The sequence below is a fragment of the Gadus macrocephalus genome, chromosome 14, assembly GCF_031168955.1.
Source record: "Gadus macrocephalus chromosome 14, ASM3116895v1".
NCBI classification, from domain to species: domain Eukaryota; kingdom Metazoa; phylum Chordata; class Actinopteri; order Gadiformes; family Gadidae; genus Gadus; species Gadus macrocephalus.
Genome location: NC_082395.1, coordinates 5,135,423 through 5,152,761, shown reverse-complemented (window position 1 = coordinate 5,152,761; position 17,339 = coordinate 5,135,423). Strand labels below are relative to the sequence as shown.

Sequence of the window (17,339 nt, the reverse complement as noted above, 5' to 3'; positions counted from 1 at the left end):
GAGAAGCAGGATTAGCTCTACTCTGTGTTGTGCATCCTGATGCTTAGGGCTCTTAAATGGATTACGCGTCCAAACATCCCATGTTTGTGCTTCTGCTCGGGCCTGTGCTTGTGTCTGTATATTTTGCCTTCAGTTGACAGGAGCCTGTTTGACAGAATCAAGATGTTGTCCCAGTTCCGTCCCCCACCCCCGGCTGCTACAGGCCGCGACACACGCACACACTCACGCACGTGCGCACGCATGCATGCATGCAGGCACACACGCATACACGCGCACGCACACAGGTTTTAATGACACCCTCGTGACCTCATGACCCCCCCGGGTCAACGGAGGAGCGTTCGCGCAGGACTCTTAATGCCGCAGTTCAATCCAGCAGCTCGACAAAGAGATGCCCCGCTAATTACTCTGTAATTGGCACACGCGCCAACCCCTCCCCCTTCTCAGCATGCTCCTCCCACCTCCAGCCTCAGCCTCCCCCCTCTAGTCTGTGGTTGGTTGCACCCGAGTGTCTGTGACACTGCTCTATTCAAACCAAACTAAATAATGAATGTTGCATTGCTGATCCGGGCTCGATACACTGTGGTCGGTCTGCACACTCCATAGTGTTTCCGGAATGATGCTGCTGTCCATTTGTTAACTGGTTTTATTATATGTTAAAATAATAAACAAACTTGTAATGATATGCTTACCTCCCCTGGGACTGCAGATGGAAATTAGCAATACGCTAACGATGCTGTAAAATGCATCTCCTCTCTTTGACGCTACCGGTTATTATATTTGCACATTGTCCAAGAAAAATAAAGAAATAAACTAAAGCAAGCTTTTGGGTTTGAATGTGGGCAATTAAATCTGGTGGTTTTGTCTAGGTCAGCATTTTTGATTTGAACATTTTCCTTTGAAACGGTTGACTGTTGTTGTTGTGGGGCTATTGTGGCGGGCTAATGTTGCGTCCCGGACTCTGGGCGAGACTGCGTGCCACTGGAAGCCACTCCTGTTTACAGACCCACTAAGTAGCCTACGTGTGAAACGGGGGTTGCTGAAGTAGCTCCAGCCCGTAGCAGCGTGCTCTGGGGCCTGAGCATGTGTTGTCCTCAGACGACCTACTCTGTGCCACTTGGATGAGAGCCACTGCACGAGGCTTTCCACTGTGTCGCTCCTCCTAACCGCCGTACAAGATAGATCCCTCAACTGTCCACCCACGTCGTAAAGCTGGTTTAATTTGTGTACTAGCAATCTACCTTTGGGTGTATGTTTAACTTTGGGATAGTCGTTAGCAAGGTGAAAAAGGGCGGACACAGACAAGCTGACCGCCTTTGTTTCAACGGTCTGCACAGCCTGCCCTGATGTGGCTATTGACTTAGAGATGGCGGTTGCATTGTGGTGCCTGTGGCAGTCACACACTGGGGAATTAGTTTCCCTTGTTATTCACAGCTTTCCCTTGTGCTTGTTTTGAATAGGGGAATCAAAATTGATTCCCCAAGTTCATAAAGTATTTTAACTAAAGCATTAGTAGTTAACTGGCCAAGCATGATACTACTTTATATGCTCTACACTTTTGAAATCAACATCTTATTTTCGTATCACTAGACCAGAAAAAATGTATTGGTATTATATTTCCAACTGCCAAAGCCGTCATCTTCTTAATTATTTATCCTGCTTGCGAGATTGCTATCCTCTCTTGCCCGGAACTTTTGTTATTTTTTGATTGCAGTTAATTCTGGCATACTTCCTTTTGGCTACATATTATATCTTACTTTTGTTGTTTTACACATTAGTGTGAACAAAAAGGATTGAGATCATTGATTCCTATTCTAATTTAGTTAGAAGGAATTTGGCACTGGATCAAGAGGTAAACAGAGCTGCATCGACTCTGAAAACAAACTGAAAACAAACAGTATTGATGTAGCAGCTTGAACGAGTTCTCATCTATTGGTATTCAACCATATTTCAACTTGTCTGCTTATTTTTGCAGGTTTGCCAAAATTGAAATCACAGCTTCCAAGCCCATAATCCCGTTCAGGGAGACTGTGGTGCGGCCCCCCAAGTTAGACATGGTCAATGAAGAGCTGGGCAGACAGCACAAGACGGCTATCATCCACCAGGTGAGACTGTGTGTCTGTATCTGTCTGTGCGTGTGTCTGTGTCTGTCGATTGGAGTGAGATAGCAATCCTAACCCAATCTGATTTGATGACTCCTAATGTCTCGAGTACTAAGAAATGAATATAAAAAGGATTCAATATTTGTGTAACCAAAACAAAATGAACACAACATCAAAGAAGTCAGGCGTGTGTGGATGTTTTACCACACACGTTTCACACTTGCATGCAATCAACAGGGGCATAAAAATAATAAAAAGGCCAATGTGCGAGAACTGTGTTTATAGTCTCCAGATAGATCCATCTCTTCAAAATAAACAATATAGTTTGAGGGGTCTTACTTGCACTTGTGCGACCGTTTGTGCAAGTCGCTGTCTGAACCTGTGTTTTTTTGTTTTCTTCTCCTCAAGGTGAAGGAAGAGGCGCCACAGAGCCGTTTCTCCGACACGCTCCACGTGGATCCGGGGGGTCTAGTGACCATCACCACCCCCAACAGACTGGCCACCGTGGGGGTCTGCGCCCTCCCCCTGCCTGCGGGTAAGGAGCTCCGTCCGTTTGAGCCGCTAAGGAGACAATAGGGAATCAAAGAGGCGTCTTGCTACAGGACGCCTTGTGTAAATGGGGATCGAACCCAGTACCTTTTTGCTGGGAGTCATCACCAGCAATATTTGTTTAGACATACCTGAACAAAAGTGGACATAATTCTTATTATCTTTTCGTTTTGTGTTATTGTTATATATTGTTATAATTTGTAATGCTCCCAATAAATGGGTAAACATTTGATTTTCATTTTGGGCGTCTAACTGCAATAGCCTACAGGCGTGGAGAGACGAGGACGTTTTTTTTTTCTGTCCATCCCAATGAGTGCTAAATGACTAAACTGTTTGTTTTGCCGTGTCAGAGGTGACCTGCTTGCTGGAGGCCAGCTCGGAGCTGGTGCGGACCCTGGAGCAGGTCAACATGTCCCTGAGAGAGGGCAGGAGTCTTACGGTCAGCCCCCGCACCCTGGAGGACATCGCCCACCTCAAGGCCCGCCTGGCAGCCCTGCTGCAGGGCCACAAGTGGAAGAACGCGGTGGAGCACATCTGGGCCTTCGGGCCTCGCAGGTCCTTAATAGCTTATTACCGTCCCCTACTGAGAAAGCACTGAAACGTTGGACCATTCACCTCATTGGCCCTATTGGAATGGACCATTAGTGGTCTAGATTAACGGCACATTTTTCAAGAGTTTATGATGCAGATCGTGATTTTTACGGTCTTATATTAGAAAAAATAGCAAGGCACGCCAGCTCCCCTTTAATAGCACGATATATCAGATAATTTATTGCTCCCTTTAATCAATCTCACCTCTGACAGTGACGATGACCTTTCTGGCTCGTAGTTAATAATGCATAATGGTCTGATGGTGTTTCAGGTACGGCCCCAACATCCTGCTCAACAGCGTGGAGGGCTACCAGAGGCCGTCCGTGTGGCAGTGCCTGGACCCCGCCGAGAAAGGGGCGGAGCCTTGCGCCGCGGCCCTCCGGGACCTGGACAACAGCATCGTCAGCGGCTTCCAGCTGGCCACCCTCTCGGGGCCCATGTGCGAGGAGCCCCTGATGGGCGTGTGCTTCTCCGTGGAGAGGTGGGACCTCCAGCAGACCCGGGCCCGGCCGGAGCCCCCGTCCCGGGCAGCCGCTCCCGACTCTGAAGCGGGGGAGGCGGTCCCGGAGGACGGCGGCGCCGGCCTGGAGGCGGCGGCGGCGGCCACCCCGGAGGAGGAGGCGGGCCCCGGTCAGGTCACCCGGCACTGGGCGGGGGCCGGGTCGGCCGGCTGCTACGGGCCGGTGTCGGGCCAGCTCATCGCCGTCATGAAGGAGGCGTGTCGCCACGCCTTCCAGGCCCGGCCCCAGAGGCTCATGGCCGCCATGTACACCTGTGAGATCATGGCCACCGCCGAGGTGCTGGGTGAGTGAGCACGAGCACCGCGCACGGCACTGAGGAAGGGTCACATTCAGTCTTCTCCTCAATGCTTTTCATCCAAGGAGACTTAAGGCATCGGTACGGTCGACGCAACGCAACGACCACGCAGTCGCTTCGACGCGTCGGGGTTTACGTCAGCGGACCAATCACAGCCCTTGCTGCTGCCTCTCCTCGACGAAAGGTTACACTTTTTGGGAGGCGCACGTCAGGCCCTTGCGGTGGACGCAAGGAGGGTCCGTAAATCCCCTTGCGTTGCGTCAACATGGAACAATAACTAAGCCTTTACAAGTGGCTTTGGATAAATGTTGTGTTTTGGACAGAGGCTGAGATCAATTTAAACATACCATCCAAAGTGGAGTTGCCACATAAAAACAATTAAATTGCTGCAGAAATAACGTATTTAATTATGTATTTAAGATATCATCTTTGTATATTTAGAACTAACAATATTACACCAGAGGCACACATTTATTCTACCACACAAAAGCTAATTTAGCTCTAGAGTTGCATATTTGTCTTTCGATTGTCCGTTCCTTTCCCCACTGCTTTCTTGATTTAAATGTTCTGGCGTGGTAACCCACTCTGTGCTTGTCCCAGCCAGCTATTGTGCACTATGGAAATCAAGCAATATCTTTGCCACAGGAGAAACGCCACCCTGCATAACGGGGATAAGCTAAAGTGCAAGAGTGGTTGTTAAAGTGACGAGGCCAGCACTAGAACATTTGACCAAGGTGTTTCTCGGCGGGGGGGGTTCAGAGGAACTTATGATCTAAGAGATTTACCATGTGGTCTCCTAAGATGTGGATTTGGTTAGAAATAGCATGGAGCCACTCACAGTCGCACTTAAAATCCTGGTGCAGTGTCGGAACATAAATCCCCCGGCCAGTGTTCATGGCTTGGAAATCCTACGTGCGCACTGCTGAATACGAACTTCCTGGATCTGATGGCTGAAGAGTAGTCATTTTGAGTTGATACTGTTTATTGATCACTTTGCAACCTGGTTATTAGGTAGAGGATCAACTAAAACATGTATTAAAAAATAGGCTCACGCAGCAACCACCATCTTTCCTAATTATCCAAATCTGCCTTCATTTGTGCTGAATTATGATTCCTAGTCGATCATGAATTACAGTTGCTGATTGTTCCTATTAGCTTAGGTAACGCCCCTTAACACTATAAAAGGGCAGGTGTTGTGCCGTGTGCAGTACTCTGGCGCATGCCCAAGTATTGTAGAGATGCCACCAAAAAAGGCTAGGAAGGAGAATTTCAGCGGCAGTGAAATTGACGAACTGATGAATACACTTCAACAAAAGTAAACGTGGTTTTCCAGAGCATCACGTTACAGGAAAATCTTAATCCTAGCAATGGCAAAACATTGCTGAATATTCATCATCACCAGAGGGGACACGCAGTAATGAAATTAAGAGAAAAACTACATTCAAATGGGAGCAAACACATTGCCCAAGCCAAGTGAAACAGGTCTCCCAAGCAGACCCAAGAATTCAAGGAGCGTCGGCATTGACAGCGGTCGACTTAGACGCTCCACTTGACTTTGATGCCGCTCCAGGTATATCAGCTCTTACACCCCGACGCAGACAATATTCTTTCATATTATTTTCAAAACAAGGCCAAACAAGTGCCTCCTCATGACAAGGTGCTGGGCCTGAAGGACACATTTTCTCTCAGACCCACGTTGTCTCAGGCCTGCAAGATCAAGGACCGATGCTCTCAACGTTACAAGCTTTTTCCACAGCTTTCATTTGAATGACTTCTGTGTTTAACAATTCAATGGAAAACCTTGAAAAGATTACCGAAACACTCAAAAGAAAAATCTAAATTAAGTGTGGCAGGGCAATTAACTGTAATTCCGTATTTGTAATTAGCCCAATTTAAAGTCAAAGTTAATTGAAAGGCTGAAGCCACCGTTTACAGCCTCAAAGGGCTTCACTGAGCCACAGGTATACAACCACATATGCCTGCCTCATGAGCGGTCAATGACGATGAGAGCATCTCCATAGGGAGCCTCCAAAGCTTGTCTGGCATTTCCTCCACAGGGGGGTATCTGACCTGGAACCGGCTGGCCACGTCTCACGGCCACATCGAGTAGCATACAGCAGGCCAGGAGGCTTGGATTAGACCGGCTTTCTCCAGGGAGCATAGAAGCTTTCCACCAACAACCAAGGCCCTTCTGTCTGGCCTTCACCACTCCAGTTGTGTGGGCTACAACGGAGCGAGTGCGAGCGTGACGGTGGTTGTGAAGACCCATCCTGTCGGGTGCGGGTGTTTGCGAGCCGGGTCTTGAGTCATGGAGTGGGGTCAGCTTTGTATCTCGGTCAGCTATGTAAATGTTTCATAAAGTTGAGTTTTTATCAAAGTTAAAGCCATCAGACACCCATCTCCTGCAGCTCCTTAGCCAGACACCCCCCGCTGCGCTGTTATGCAGCACAAGGGTCGTGCTCCCCTTGGTCAACATCCCACGACATTCAGTAAGAGGCAGTTTGCCTTGGATACTACTATTAAAGTAATGAAGTGGTACTGCTTACGGTTTGAGGAATAGGAATGGACATGGAGAGGGTGCTTCGATGCGTATGTGGGGTGCCGTCTACCCTGCCAATGATATTCGGGATTAGAGCTATGTCAAAAAAAAGCACCTCTTAAGATTTGACCATTGGTTAGTGCTGTACGGAAACGTCATGTACCGGGGCACGCATGATATGATGTCTCAAAATATACCGGAGGGCCTGACCCCTCTCGGAAAGGCTCCTGCGGCTAAACTCTTGAGTGCGCTAAGTTCTTGCAGGTGTGGAGGCAGTCTTTATTTGTGACAAACTAATGCCAGCAAACGTCTTTCCGAACATCAAGAACCTGCGTCACTTTCGTAGGACCCCCAAGCCAAACATTGGCCGCAACATTTATGCATACCATAAAGGATGTATTGAACACCACACTCACTTTGTTCTGCTGCATGTCACAATGGCCTTCAAAATGCACACACTATCGTGCCCAGGGTGTCCGCGCATCCTTAAAAAGTCTTAAATTCATGTTGCTAAATTTAAGGCCTTAAAAAGTCTTAAATTCGTTCCAAATGTCATATGCTGGTCTTAAATACTGTAACTCAAGGTCTTAAATTGGTCGGGGCAGTACTATTTTTATTTTTATTTTTCTCGTGGGACTTTTCAGGAAGGACATGTGGAGTGGCTTCTTTCTTACTAGCCTATAAACGATTATCTGCGTTCTTGCTAGCTAGTCTGCGACAATGGGGAGGTGCAAATTCAAGGACAGTTGGCTGGAAGACGTCCGTTTCCGAAGTTGGCTCGCGTCTGTTGCCAACCCCCACCATCGCGTGCTTTGGGTCTTAAATTTGCTGGTATTAAAAAGGTCTTAAAAAGTCTTACATTTGACTTGCTAAAACCTGCAGATACTGATTAGTGCCAATACTCTGAGAATCTCAAACAAGAAAGTGAGGTACCGGTACATTTGGTTGCCTCGCTTTACCCTTTTACCGATTTAAGGACGAGAAAAGCCGCTGCTCCTTAAAATGTCAAGCCACCATCTTCCCCGCTCCCTAGCTGGGCCTCGACTAATTCTCAACAACGGCCCTTGAAATCGTTGCCCTCTGAAAGCCATTAAGATGAAAATGAGGCTTGAAATATTCTTTAGCTCGTTGGTAAACAATAACTCTCGGCTTGTTAGGCTGCCAAAGCAGTTCATTAGACCGAGTAGCACTTTGTCGGTTGAACCAACGCATTAACCCCCTACCCCTTCATCAAATACGCACACCATCGCACGCACGTACGCACACACACACATAAACGGACACACACATACACGCACACGCAGCCACACGCATACGCACACCCCACGCTCGCGCTACGTGAAAGAACTTGGGCTTCATCCAAATAAGCGTGTTTGTTTCTCGATCTTTTGCTTCTGCCAAAGCTTCTAAATTCCCTCACTGTCCAATAAGATGGGCTTCTGGAGGTGTATACTTTATGTACTACGCTGTCATCTGACACTGTAATTGAGATGTATTGCCATTACTAAACATTAATCTATTCTGATTCTTAATACAGGGATTCTACAATTCATATTGGTCGGTCAGGAAGATCTTGGATTCATAGTGCATCCAATTGCTTCTAGGTCAGGGTATAACGGGCTCCCCACCCATTTTACCTTCATAAATCAACCTCCGTCTCTATAGCTATTCAACGAATGCTAGAACTGCACTATGATTGCTATTGATCCTGCCCCCAACGAACTCATTGCATATGTATGAGTGGATGTGGATCCATCCAGGGGCTAACACTGTTAGCATAACGCTCTGTAGATGGAGCTGATCAATAGACTCCGCGGGTATGTCTGGGTGTGTGTATGTTTGTATGTTCTTTGTGTGTGTGTGTGTGTGTGTGTGTGTGTGTGTGTGTGTGTGTGTGTGTGTGTGTGTGTGTGTGTGTGTGTGTGTGTGTGTGTGTGTGTGTGTGTTTTTAAGTGGTCACACTCAAAAGTCAATCATCAGCTTGTGAGGGAATGGGTGGTGACAGATAAAAGGTTTGCAGAGCTCAGTTAATTTACACTTCTCCCTTAGCTAATCCACCACACCAAAGTACATGTGAGTCTTGTCTGTAGTGTTGTGGGGGGGGTGGGGGGGTTAGAGCTTTGCCTTTTGTGTGTATGTGCCTGTGCGTGCACTGCACAAGTGCTATATTTTTCATAGCCATGCATGGAGCATCGCTTAATTGCTCCGCACATTAAAGTTGCAATCATTAACACCTTATTTATAACCAATTCTGGCAGATGAGTAATGCAATGTTGATTGATGATCTGATTCATGACTTAGCCATTCTCAAGAAGGCTGTTAATCCGCTGCAAAGGGTTCAGTTTTGGTTGCAAAGTGAGGGAATCCTGTTGGGAAAGGAGATGAGGCACGACACATTATCACACTGTTGATGCTGTAATTCAGGCGATGAACCCTTCTGAGAGCAGTTATCCCTGAGCTCTATGTGCGTGTGGAATACATGTGTGCATTACGTACATATTTTATAAATTTTATTGCATATGTGTACAATAAGCTTGATATGCGATTAATGTGTATGTATAATGTTGAAAACGCTGCATGTAGCTCCCCTTTCAATGCAAAGGACTTTATTGCCATGGAAACTGTACATTGGCAATTAAGTCAAATGAGACTGAAATATATGTGCAAATAATGTATAAATAAATCAATAAGCAAACTTGCGATACAGTTACATCTACAAATGTATATACAGTGATAAGTATGCGGGTATCATATTAAATTCTGTCTCTTTGTCTAAATCTCTCTCCCCACCATTTGTCTTTATCCCTCCATCACTCTATCTCTCTCTGTCTCTCTCTCTCTCTGTCTCTCTGTCTCTCTCTCTCTCTCTCTCTCTCTCTCTCTCTCTCTCTCTCTCTCTCTCTCTCTCCCCCCCCCCTCCCTCCCTCCTCTCTCTCATCTTTCCCTCCCTCCCTCTCTCTCTCTCTCCCCCCCCCCCCTCCCCTCTCTCCCTCTCCCTCTCACAGGGCGTGTGTACGGGGTGCTGGGGAAGCGTGAGGGCCGGGTGCTCCACGAGGAGATGAAGGAGGGGACGGACATGTTCCTGATCAGCGCGGTGCTGCCCGTGGCCGAGAGCTTCGGCTTCGCTGACGAGATCCGGAAACGCACCAGTGGGCTCGCCAGTCCCCAGCTGGTCTTCAGCCACTGGGAGGTATTGAGCTCGCTCTTTTATCTGTAGTCGTCATTGTTGTTGAACCTCAAGGCCATTCATAGCGCCTCACACACAACTGATATGCCTGTTCAGTTGTATGTAATCAAATAATAATAATGACTTATAATTAAGGAGAGGTGTGTCCATAAACATTAATGTGCTGCACCTGCACACATATTCGCATGGTGAGCATGTTTGCTAAATGTATTTGGAAGGCGAGTCCGTGGCTCAGCCAACCAGTCAGATTAATGACCCAGTTCTACAATCAGGGGTGTTTTAATAGGGATCAGATTAACGTTCCAAAAAACAATAAAAGGACAGTGAAAGGAAATCGTTTGAAAGAGAAATGTGATGTAAAAGTGTACAATTTTAAAAGATTAAATAGAACCCCCCCCTAGACTAAGCACAAAAGTGCAGCTTTGATTCGCATGGCCTTGTGTCGAGTCGTAAGGAAACGCTCCCACTCTAATCGATGAGGGCTGCTCCACACGCAGCCGACTGGCGTACCATGCGCATCAAAATGCTAAAACACACTTTAAGTCTATTCAGACTTCTGTGTCAATGCTTGTCTCTACACAAGAGTCAATAATTAGGCATGCGTTTTGGTGTGTTTTCGTGGTTTTAAGTTTGTATTCACCGGGGATAACCATGATTTTGGGGGAGCTGGAGGGGGGGGGGGCGATTTAGAGGGGTTACACGTTTAATAACCAACATATTAAGCAGCTATTTCAATGTTCAAACGAGGCCAAAAGATTCCAAACGGCTCCAATCATGGGCCGGTAATTTCATGAAAATGAATAGAAGAAGGTTTTGATGTTTTTTCCTTTTCCCGTCACGAAAAGCGCTTGTGTGATTCTCTCTTTGTTGATTAGCTCTAGTCCCGCTGTGCAATTTCCTCAAAACATTGCACAACGTTTGAACCGCCTAATTGCTTAGTCATATTTGGAAGTAGGTCTACTCTCATGCTATGGAAGCTGTTCGTCTTCGAAACCTTAAAGTTCGATGAGTGGGTCCGAAAGCCACTGGGGTCCATGCAGTAATCCTATGGGATGTAGTAGTTTTGCTATTTATGTTATTAAAATCACATTTTAAATGAATACGATAAACGATCAGTTGATGAAGGCACGATACTGCAGCATTGTTCTCCATTGGCTCAGAATCAGGCAGGGAAAGATGAATTGACTTTTTTTTTATCTACTAACACTCGAAAATTCATTTGGAAGACCGAACGTTTATCCGTTGAGATAAACATATCAACCAATCCTAAAAGACTGCCCCTTGAGATTCGACAATTAGAAAAACGAGCCATCCAATCCTAAGAGACACACAGCACCATTTTGAATGCCCAATAAAAAGCCAATAAAATACCTAAAAAAACGTAGAAAAGTGGTTGCGGGTTTTTATTTAGTTTCACCCTCAAAGGACTTACGGCACCATACAGCAGATTTACATTAAAATGTGTTTTGAAAGTACTACAAGTCTAATGGCATATCTCCATGCATGACAAAAGCTATTTTTCCATTGTGAGGTGGCTGTTGCAATCAGCCAGGAACACTTTGTTATTAGTTCAGTGAGACACAGAACAGACCGCAGTGTGCAATTTACCGTAGCAAGAGATGAAATACTGTACACTGAAAATCGCAATTTTCATTTCCGTTTTTTCTTTTTCATCGTCTTTATACCCAAGTATACGTCTTGTGTGACGTGCATGCCGGACTGTCATTTTGACAATATTTTTGACTACTTTGCCGAGCTCTGCGTAGTTGATGTCAGAATGTGTTCTCGTGCTGTGTTACCCTGGCACGTAACACTGGAACCAAAACCACACTGGCAGCAAAACCAGACCTCAGGCATGAAGTGAAGTCACCATAGGGGATTCTGTTGTTCTCAACTGATATGGCTGTTCAGTCGCATGCAATCAAATAATAATATTTACTAATAATTTAAGAGAGGTAGGACAGAGTGTGCTTACACATTAATATCCTGCACCTGCGGACATAATCACATGGTGAGCATGTTTGGTTGTATCATAGTATTTGTAGCGCGAGTCTCTGGCTCAGTCAACCAGTACGTTTAATGAGTTTTAATAGGGATCAGTTAATGGCAAGATCTGACCACGCACACGCACATGCGCACACACATTGTGTCTAACACACGCATACGTATACGCATACTTGATGGAGAAAATATAATCTATTTTGCAGTCTAACCTGAGTACTCTTCTGTTGGGTTCACTTTGTGGACCGTCGTTCATTGAACACCTCTGTCCTATTGCTTCTTTTGTCACGTCGTAGTGAATGGGACATTATTTGCCCTGGCTGGATCTGATGTGTGTGATTCTGAAAAGCCTGTTAACCTCCCAGCCACCCCTACTACCTCTCTACCTAACGATACTCCATGTGGTGTGGACTGTGGCGCCACAGGCCTGTTCTTCCTTTGTGTGCACCAAACATCCTGCCTAGCAAAAGCTATGCAAAGCAGTTGGGAGCTTCTCTATGCCTGTAATACGGGGACTGGGGAATTGCTAAGGAAGACACAGCATACTGCTTCTGTTTGATTGAACACACACACACACACACACACACACACACACACACACACACACACACACACACACACACACACACACACACACACACACACACACACACACACACACAACAACAACACACCTATACATTTATACCTTTGCGCAGACTTATTCCTTGTACCAGCTTCCCACTAGAATCATTTAGGTTAGATTGACTTGATTTAGACATCCATCTATATAATATAAAAAATCCTGCATACAAACCTCTGTGCACTCAAAGACCCATTGAGTCATTCACCATTGCAGGTAAACATTTAGAATATTTCAACCAATGATATCACCTTCCCACCCGTACCCACACCATACAGGCAAAGGACTACTCAAAGCAATTATTTTTTTCACATTTTCACGGCCCAATAACGTTGTATTTCTCTCGGGTTCAATATCGTGTTTTACTTGGGAATTCATGATATTGCAGAAGTGAAGATAAACTCCTAATTGCTGTTTCACATTGTCTGCGTCCCGCCGAACTAACTGAACTGGACTCCATGATGGAACGTGAAACCAGATCTGAATTCTGGATCACCAAACGTCACTCGACACCCCAAGCACACACACTCACAGACTCTCTCTCTCACACACACACACACACACACACACACACACACACACACACACACACACACACACACACTCAAACACTTCACCCCCTTACCAGTAAACCGTCACGAAAATGCTTTGTTTGCCTGATTAAGAGTTGGCTGTCTTATTTAATTTCAACTGGTTGTCCCTCAGACGCCTACTCAGAACACCAAAGACAATGAGTTTCTACCCCCTCTACCTCCACCACACACACCCACACACTCACCGCCCCACCCCCCCACACACACACACACACACACACACACACACACACACACACACACACACACACACACACACACACAGGCACAGGCACACACTTATACTCACACATACTCTAACAAGCACACTCACACACGTGTACACTCAAACATGCACATACATACACACGCACACAGAGAATCACACACACACTTCATTACTTTGCAAACCTGCTGGGTCGAATGTCAGCAGTTGTCGTGGGCAGCAGTTGAAGTGGTGGGGGATGTGGTATTAGCATGTGAATGGCAGCCGAGAGCAGCAGGGCCAAGATGTGAATGTGTGCCGTTGTTGTGTGACCGGACGGGACCAGGTCCGGGACGTTTACATTCGATTTCCATCAGAATGGCGCCCGAGAGCTAAGCATGAACATGTGAATGTAGGTCTGGTATTGTGCGGCTCCAGGAGCAAGCATCTGCCTGCTGGTTTCTCTTCTTCTTGTCCTGTGACTGGACGTGTTTTACTGGGGTCTGCTCAAGTATGGACGCCATTCTTTCTATTTCCTCTATTTAACAAAGCGAGAATAAAAAGGAACGCAATTGGGCTCGCGTTGCGTTTTTTTTCTTCTTTATTCGGCGTTTACTCTTTTAGGCTCTTGACGGTTAAGTGGTTGAGAGGGAATGTTATTCTGGGTTGGGTAACGTTTATTAATCCAGTGTCCCTTATATTGAACAATAACATGCCCTGGTTACTGTATCATGTTGCCTAACTCACCCATCTGAAGCAATGGGAGGTTGTTACATCAAATGTATTTATTTTAATCCGATTCGCAGATTTGGTAGCCACAGTCCTGATAGAAGACTGGGTTTCACTAATCAGGGACATCCAATCAACCCACCCAGGTTAACAAAGGCAGAAAACAACGTCTAACGTAATAGACGAGACGTACCTAGGAGAAAGAACCTTTACGGTTCATTTAATAGAATTGCAGCCAAAACGGGGCAAACACGCTAGCCCAGAAATACAATAACAACGGAGCAATCACAGGCTTTAGACATACAATATAAACCCAAGCCAGGCTCACACCCCCCCACGTCTGATGGAGGGGTTGATTAGGGAACAGTCCTGGGCCGTCTGTCTGTGCATGTACAGGGTGAGCCCCCCCCCCCCCCCACACACACACACACACACCCGCCCACATGCTCGTCAAAAGGCGTCCGTGCCCGCTGCGTGTCACTCCTTCTGTGCATGCCAAGTCAAGCGTTGTGCCGCACTTAGGCGCTGGGCGGGCCCCTCCAGCATCATTCAGCCAGTCATTCATTCAGCCATTCATTCGGTCCTTCAGGCACTTTACTGTCGGACCCTCCTCCTCGCACTCTTATCCCCCACTGGCACCCATTGTGCTTTGGCTTGTGTGTGTGTGTGTGTGTGTGTGTGTGTGTGTGTGTGTGTGTGTGTGTGTGTGTGTGTGTGTGTGTGTGTGCCTGTGTGCCTGTGTGTGCCTGTGTGTGTGTGTGTCTCTCTCTGTGTGCGTGAGCCCCTGTGGTCGGCCCATTGTTGGGGCTCCCTCTCTGCCATCTGTCCCAGTGCAACTGCGGGCTCGGTCTTTACAGGCCCCTCCGCTCCAGGTGCAGAGTCCTACCGCTAGCGCTGGTACAGCCATTGTTGTGTGTGCCTCAGTTCGCGCCATTGAGATCTTGGTTCGTGTGTAGATGGTGCAGCAGGCACTGCATCACCAACACCCCTTCCCCCTCCAACAGCTGCTGATGTATGTTCTGTTTCATAGCGAGACGCTGTACAGGCTTTACATAAACGGTGCCTCCCTTGAGTCCTTGCGAGCGACAAAGGGCGACGGTAATACTAATTTCAAACCAAGACCGACCTCGGCCCTTTGTTACCTCGATGAAATGCTTGGGTGCAATGGTCCCGTTTATCACAAGGCCTTGCTGCATGGACTTGATCCTACGATCTGCTCCTGTTTCGGTGCTACTGGGGTGGCTTGATGATGAATTTTTTAATATGATGAAATTACATTTGTAAAGTAGTTGATTGAGGTTTTTTTTGTGAAGTATTCTGACACATAGAGACTTATTCGTTGTTTGCTGTCTGTTCATTGAAAAGCTTCTCAAACACTGTCAGCAACATGGACTCATAACACCGTTTTCTTGCCTCACTTGAATTAGTTAATGGGGGCAATTGTGGGTTTGACATTGACACCTAGCCTAGACCCACATTGAGTGTTTGGAGAAAACTTTATTCTGTGCGGCATTGGCTGAGGTGGGAGAGCAGGTTTTCTTGCAACCTGAAGGTTGCTAGTTCGATCCCCGGTTCTTCCCCCTAGCTGAGTGTCATGGTGTCCCTAAGCAAGATACATAACCGCCCCTGGTGAGCTGGCTGTCTGCTTGCATGGTTGACAGGTGAATAAAGGTGAAGGTGAGGCAATAATTGTAAAGCGCTTCGAGTGGTGAGATCTTTTTTGAGTGGTTTGAAAAACGTTAAATGCATTCCATTTACTAATTATCTAATTCCAACGCTTTCCTTCCCAGGTGATCGCCAGCGATCCCTACTGGGTCCCCACCACAGAAGAAGAGTACCTGCACTTTGGGGAGAAGGCGGACTCCGCAAACCAGGCTCTCAAGTACATGAACGCCGTGCGAAGACGCAAGGGTCTCTACGTGGAGGAGAAGACGGTTGAGCACGCGGAGAAACAGCGCACCCTCGGCAAGAACAAATAGGGAGCCAGGAAACAGACTTGTCCACCCACTACTGACCCGGGGAACCATCACTGTACCTCCACTCACCCTCAAACCTGTGATGGACCCTCACCGTATGCTGACGGCTGAGCTCTTACATGAACAGCTACTGCAAATAGTACAACATGCACTCGACATTTCCAGGACGTTGACACTTGATATCTGTTTCACATCCGACTGAAGGCATTGCTTATTCTCCAAGAATAAAAAACAACCAAAAATATTTTTCTGCGTTTGGGATCCATGTATGCACATTAGAAACCGGTTGCTTTCAGAGCACCTCCGCCAGCCAGCTGTTTTCAAATGTAGTTCAGGAAACTGTACAGTGTTTTTTGCGTTCCCAATACCCAGAAAAGGGCTTTAATCTTTGCAGAATCCATCAAGGGATTTTTTTGGGCAGCCACATGATAGCTTCCACCACTGTCAGCCTGTTGATCCCCTAAAGCCCTTCCCCTTTGCACCTTCCCACCGACACCCAGCCTACAGACATCAGAACACATGGGCTGGTAACATACACGCTTATACTCATGAATAATTGAAAAACACTTCCCCAACTTTGGAAACCGAATCCTGCAGTTTTGTTTTCGTCAAGTGGTGAAAATTAATTACTGTTTTCCTTCCTTTGTGTACACGCGCAGTCGCGCACTCACACACGCACACGCACACGCGCACACACACACACACACACACACACACACACACACACACACACACACACACACACACACACACTGTCCTCCCCACCTTGCCGTCACGTTTGTGTTATGATTATACAGCCTAAGAGACACTTTGATTCGAAATCACACAAATTGGGCCAGGCTGGGGGAGCCGAGTGGGGTTGGAGTCAGCAGGGAGAGGAGGAGGAGAACTGCTTTGCATAGCGATCTGCTGCGCCGCCCCACTGTAAGTTCTGTGAACCCAATTCCAGCCCTTCTCTCGCTTAGTGTTTCGTTCGGAGGAATAGACAGAACCCAAAAGAGACTCTGTGTGTCTGTGTGTCTTCCTGTGTCTCGGTCTGTCTCTGTGCAAGTGTGTATGTGTTTCAAGTGTTTGTCTCTGTTTAACGGTGTGTGTTTGTGTGTGCGTCAGTGTCTCTGTTTCTGTGTGTCGGCTGTGTCTCTAAGTGTGTGCGTAGGTTATTATGGATCCTTTCCCCTGTTTGCTAATAGGTTCTAATGGGATTAATGTGTAATGATTTGCTGTGCTGGGGACCTTACAGCACCCGTCCTGTGGAGCAGTCTAATGAAATCTGTTGTTTTTGTGTGCTTGCCCTCTTTTCCTCTGTTTGTTCTGGTCCTCCCTCCACCTTTTGTCTCGGTCTGGATCCTTTCCCCCCTCCTCGCCCTCCCCTCATCGAACATGGTCAAGATGTCGCCTCACTTCCTCCCTCTCTCTCTATGACCTTCCTGTGTCCGTTCATTTTTGCTCTATC

The 17,339-nt window shown here is 46.9% G+C and overlaps 1 protein-coding gene across 1 annotated transcript in view; it reads left to right on the top strand.

Annotated features, from left to right (window-relative positions):
- efl1 (elongation factor like GTPase 1) overlaps positions 1-16,576 on the top strand; it is a 69,727-nt gene extending 53,151 nt beyond the window's left edge. The window contains exons 18-23 of the mRNA XM_060072165.1: positions 1,973-2,102; positions 2,508-2,634; positions 2,999-3,203; positions 3,511-4,043; positions 9,600-9,784; positions 15,701-16,576. Of these exons, the coding sequence (XP_059928148.1) occupies positions 1,973-2,102; positions 2,508-2,634; positions 2,999-3,203; positions 3,511-4,043; positions 9,600-9,784; positions 15,701-15,889 (1,369 nt within the window). The 3' untranslated portion in view covers positions 15,890-16,576. The remainder of the gene's footprint in view (positions 1-1,972; positions 2,103-2,507; positions 2,635-2,998; positions 3,204-3,510; positions 4,044-9,599; positions 9,785-15,700) is intronic.
- Positions 16,577-17,339: the final 763 nt, after the last annotated feature.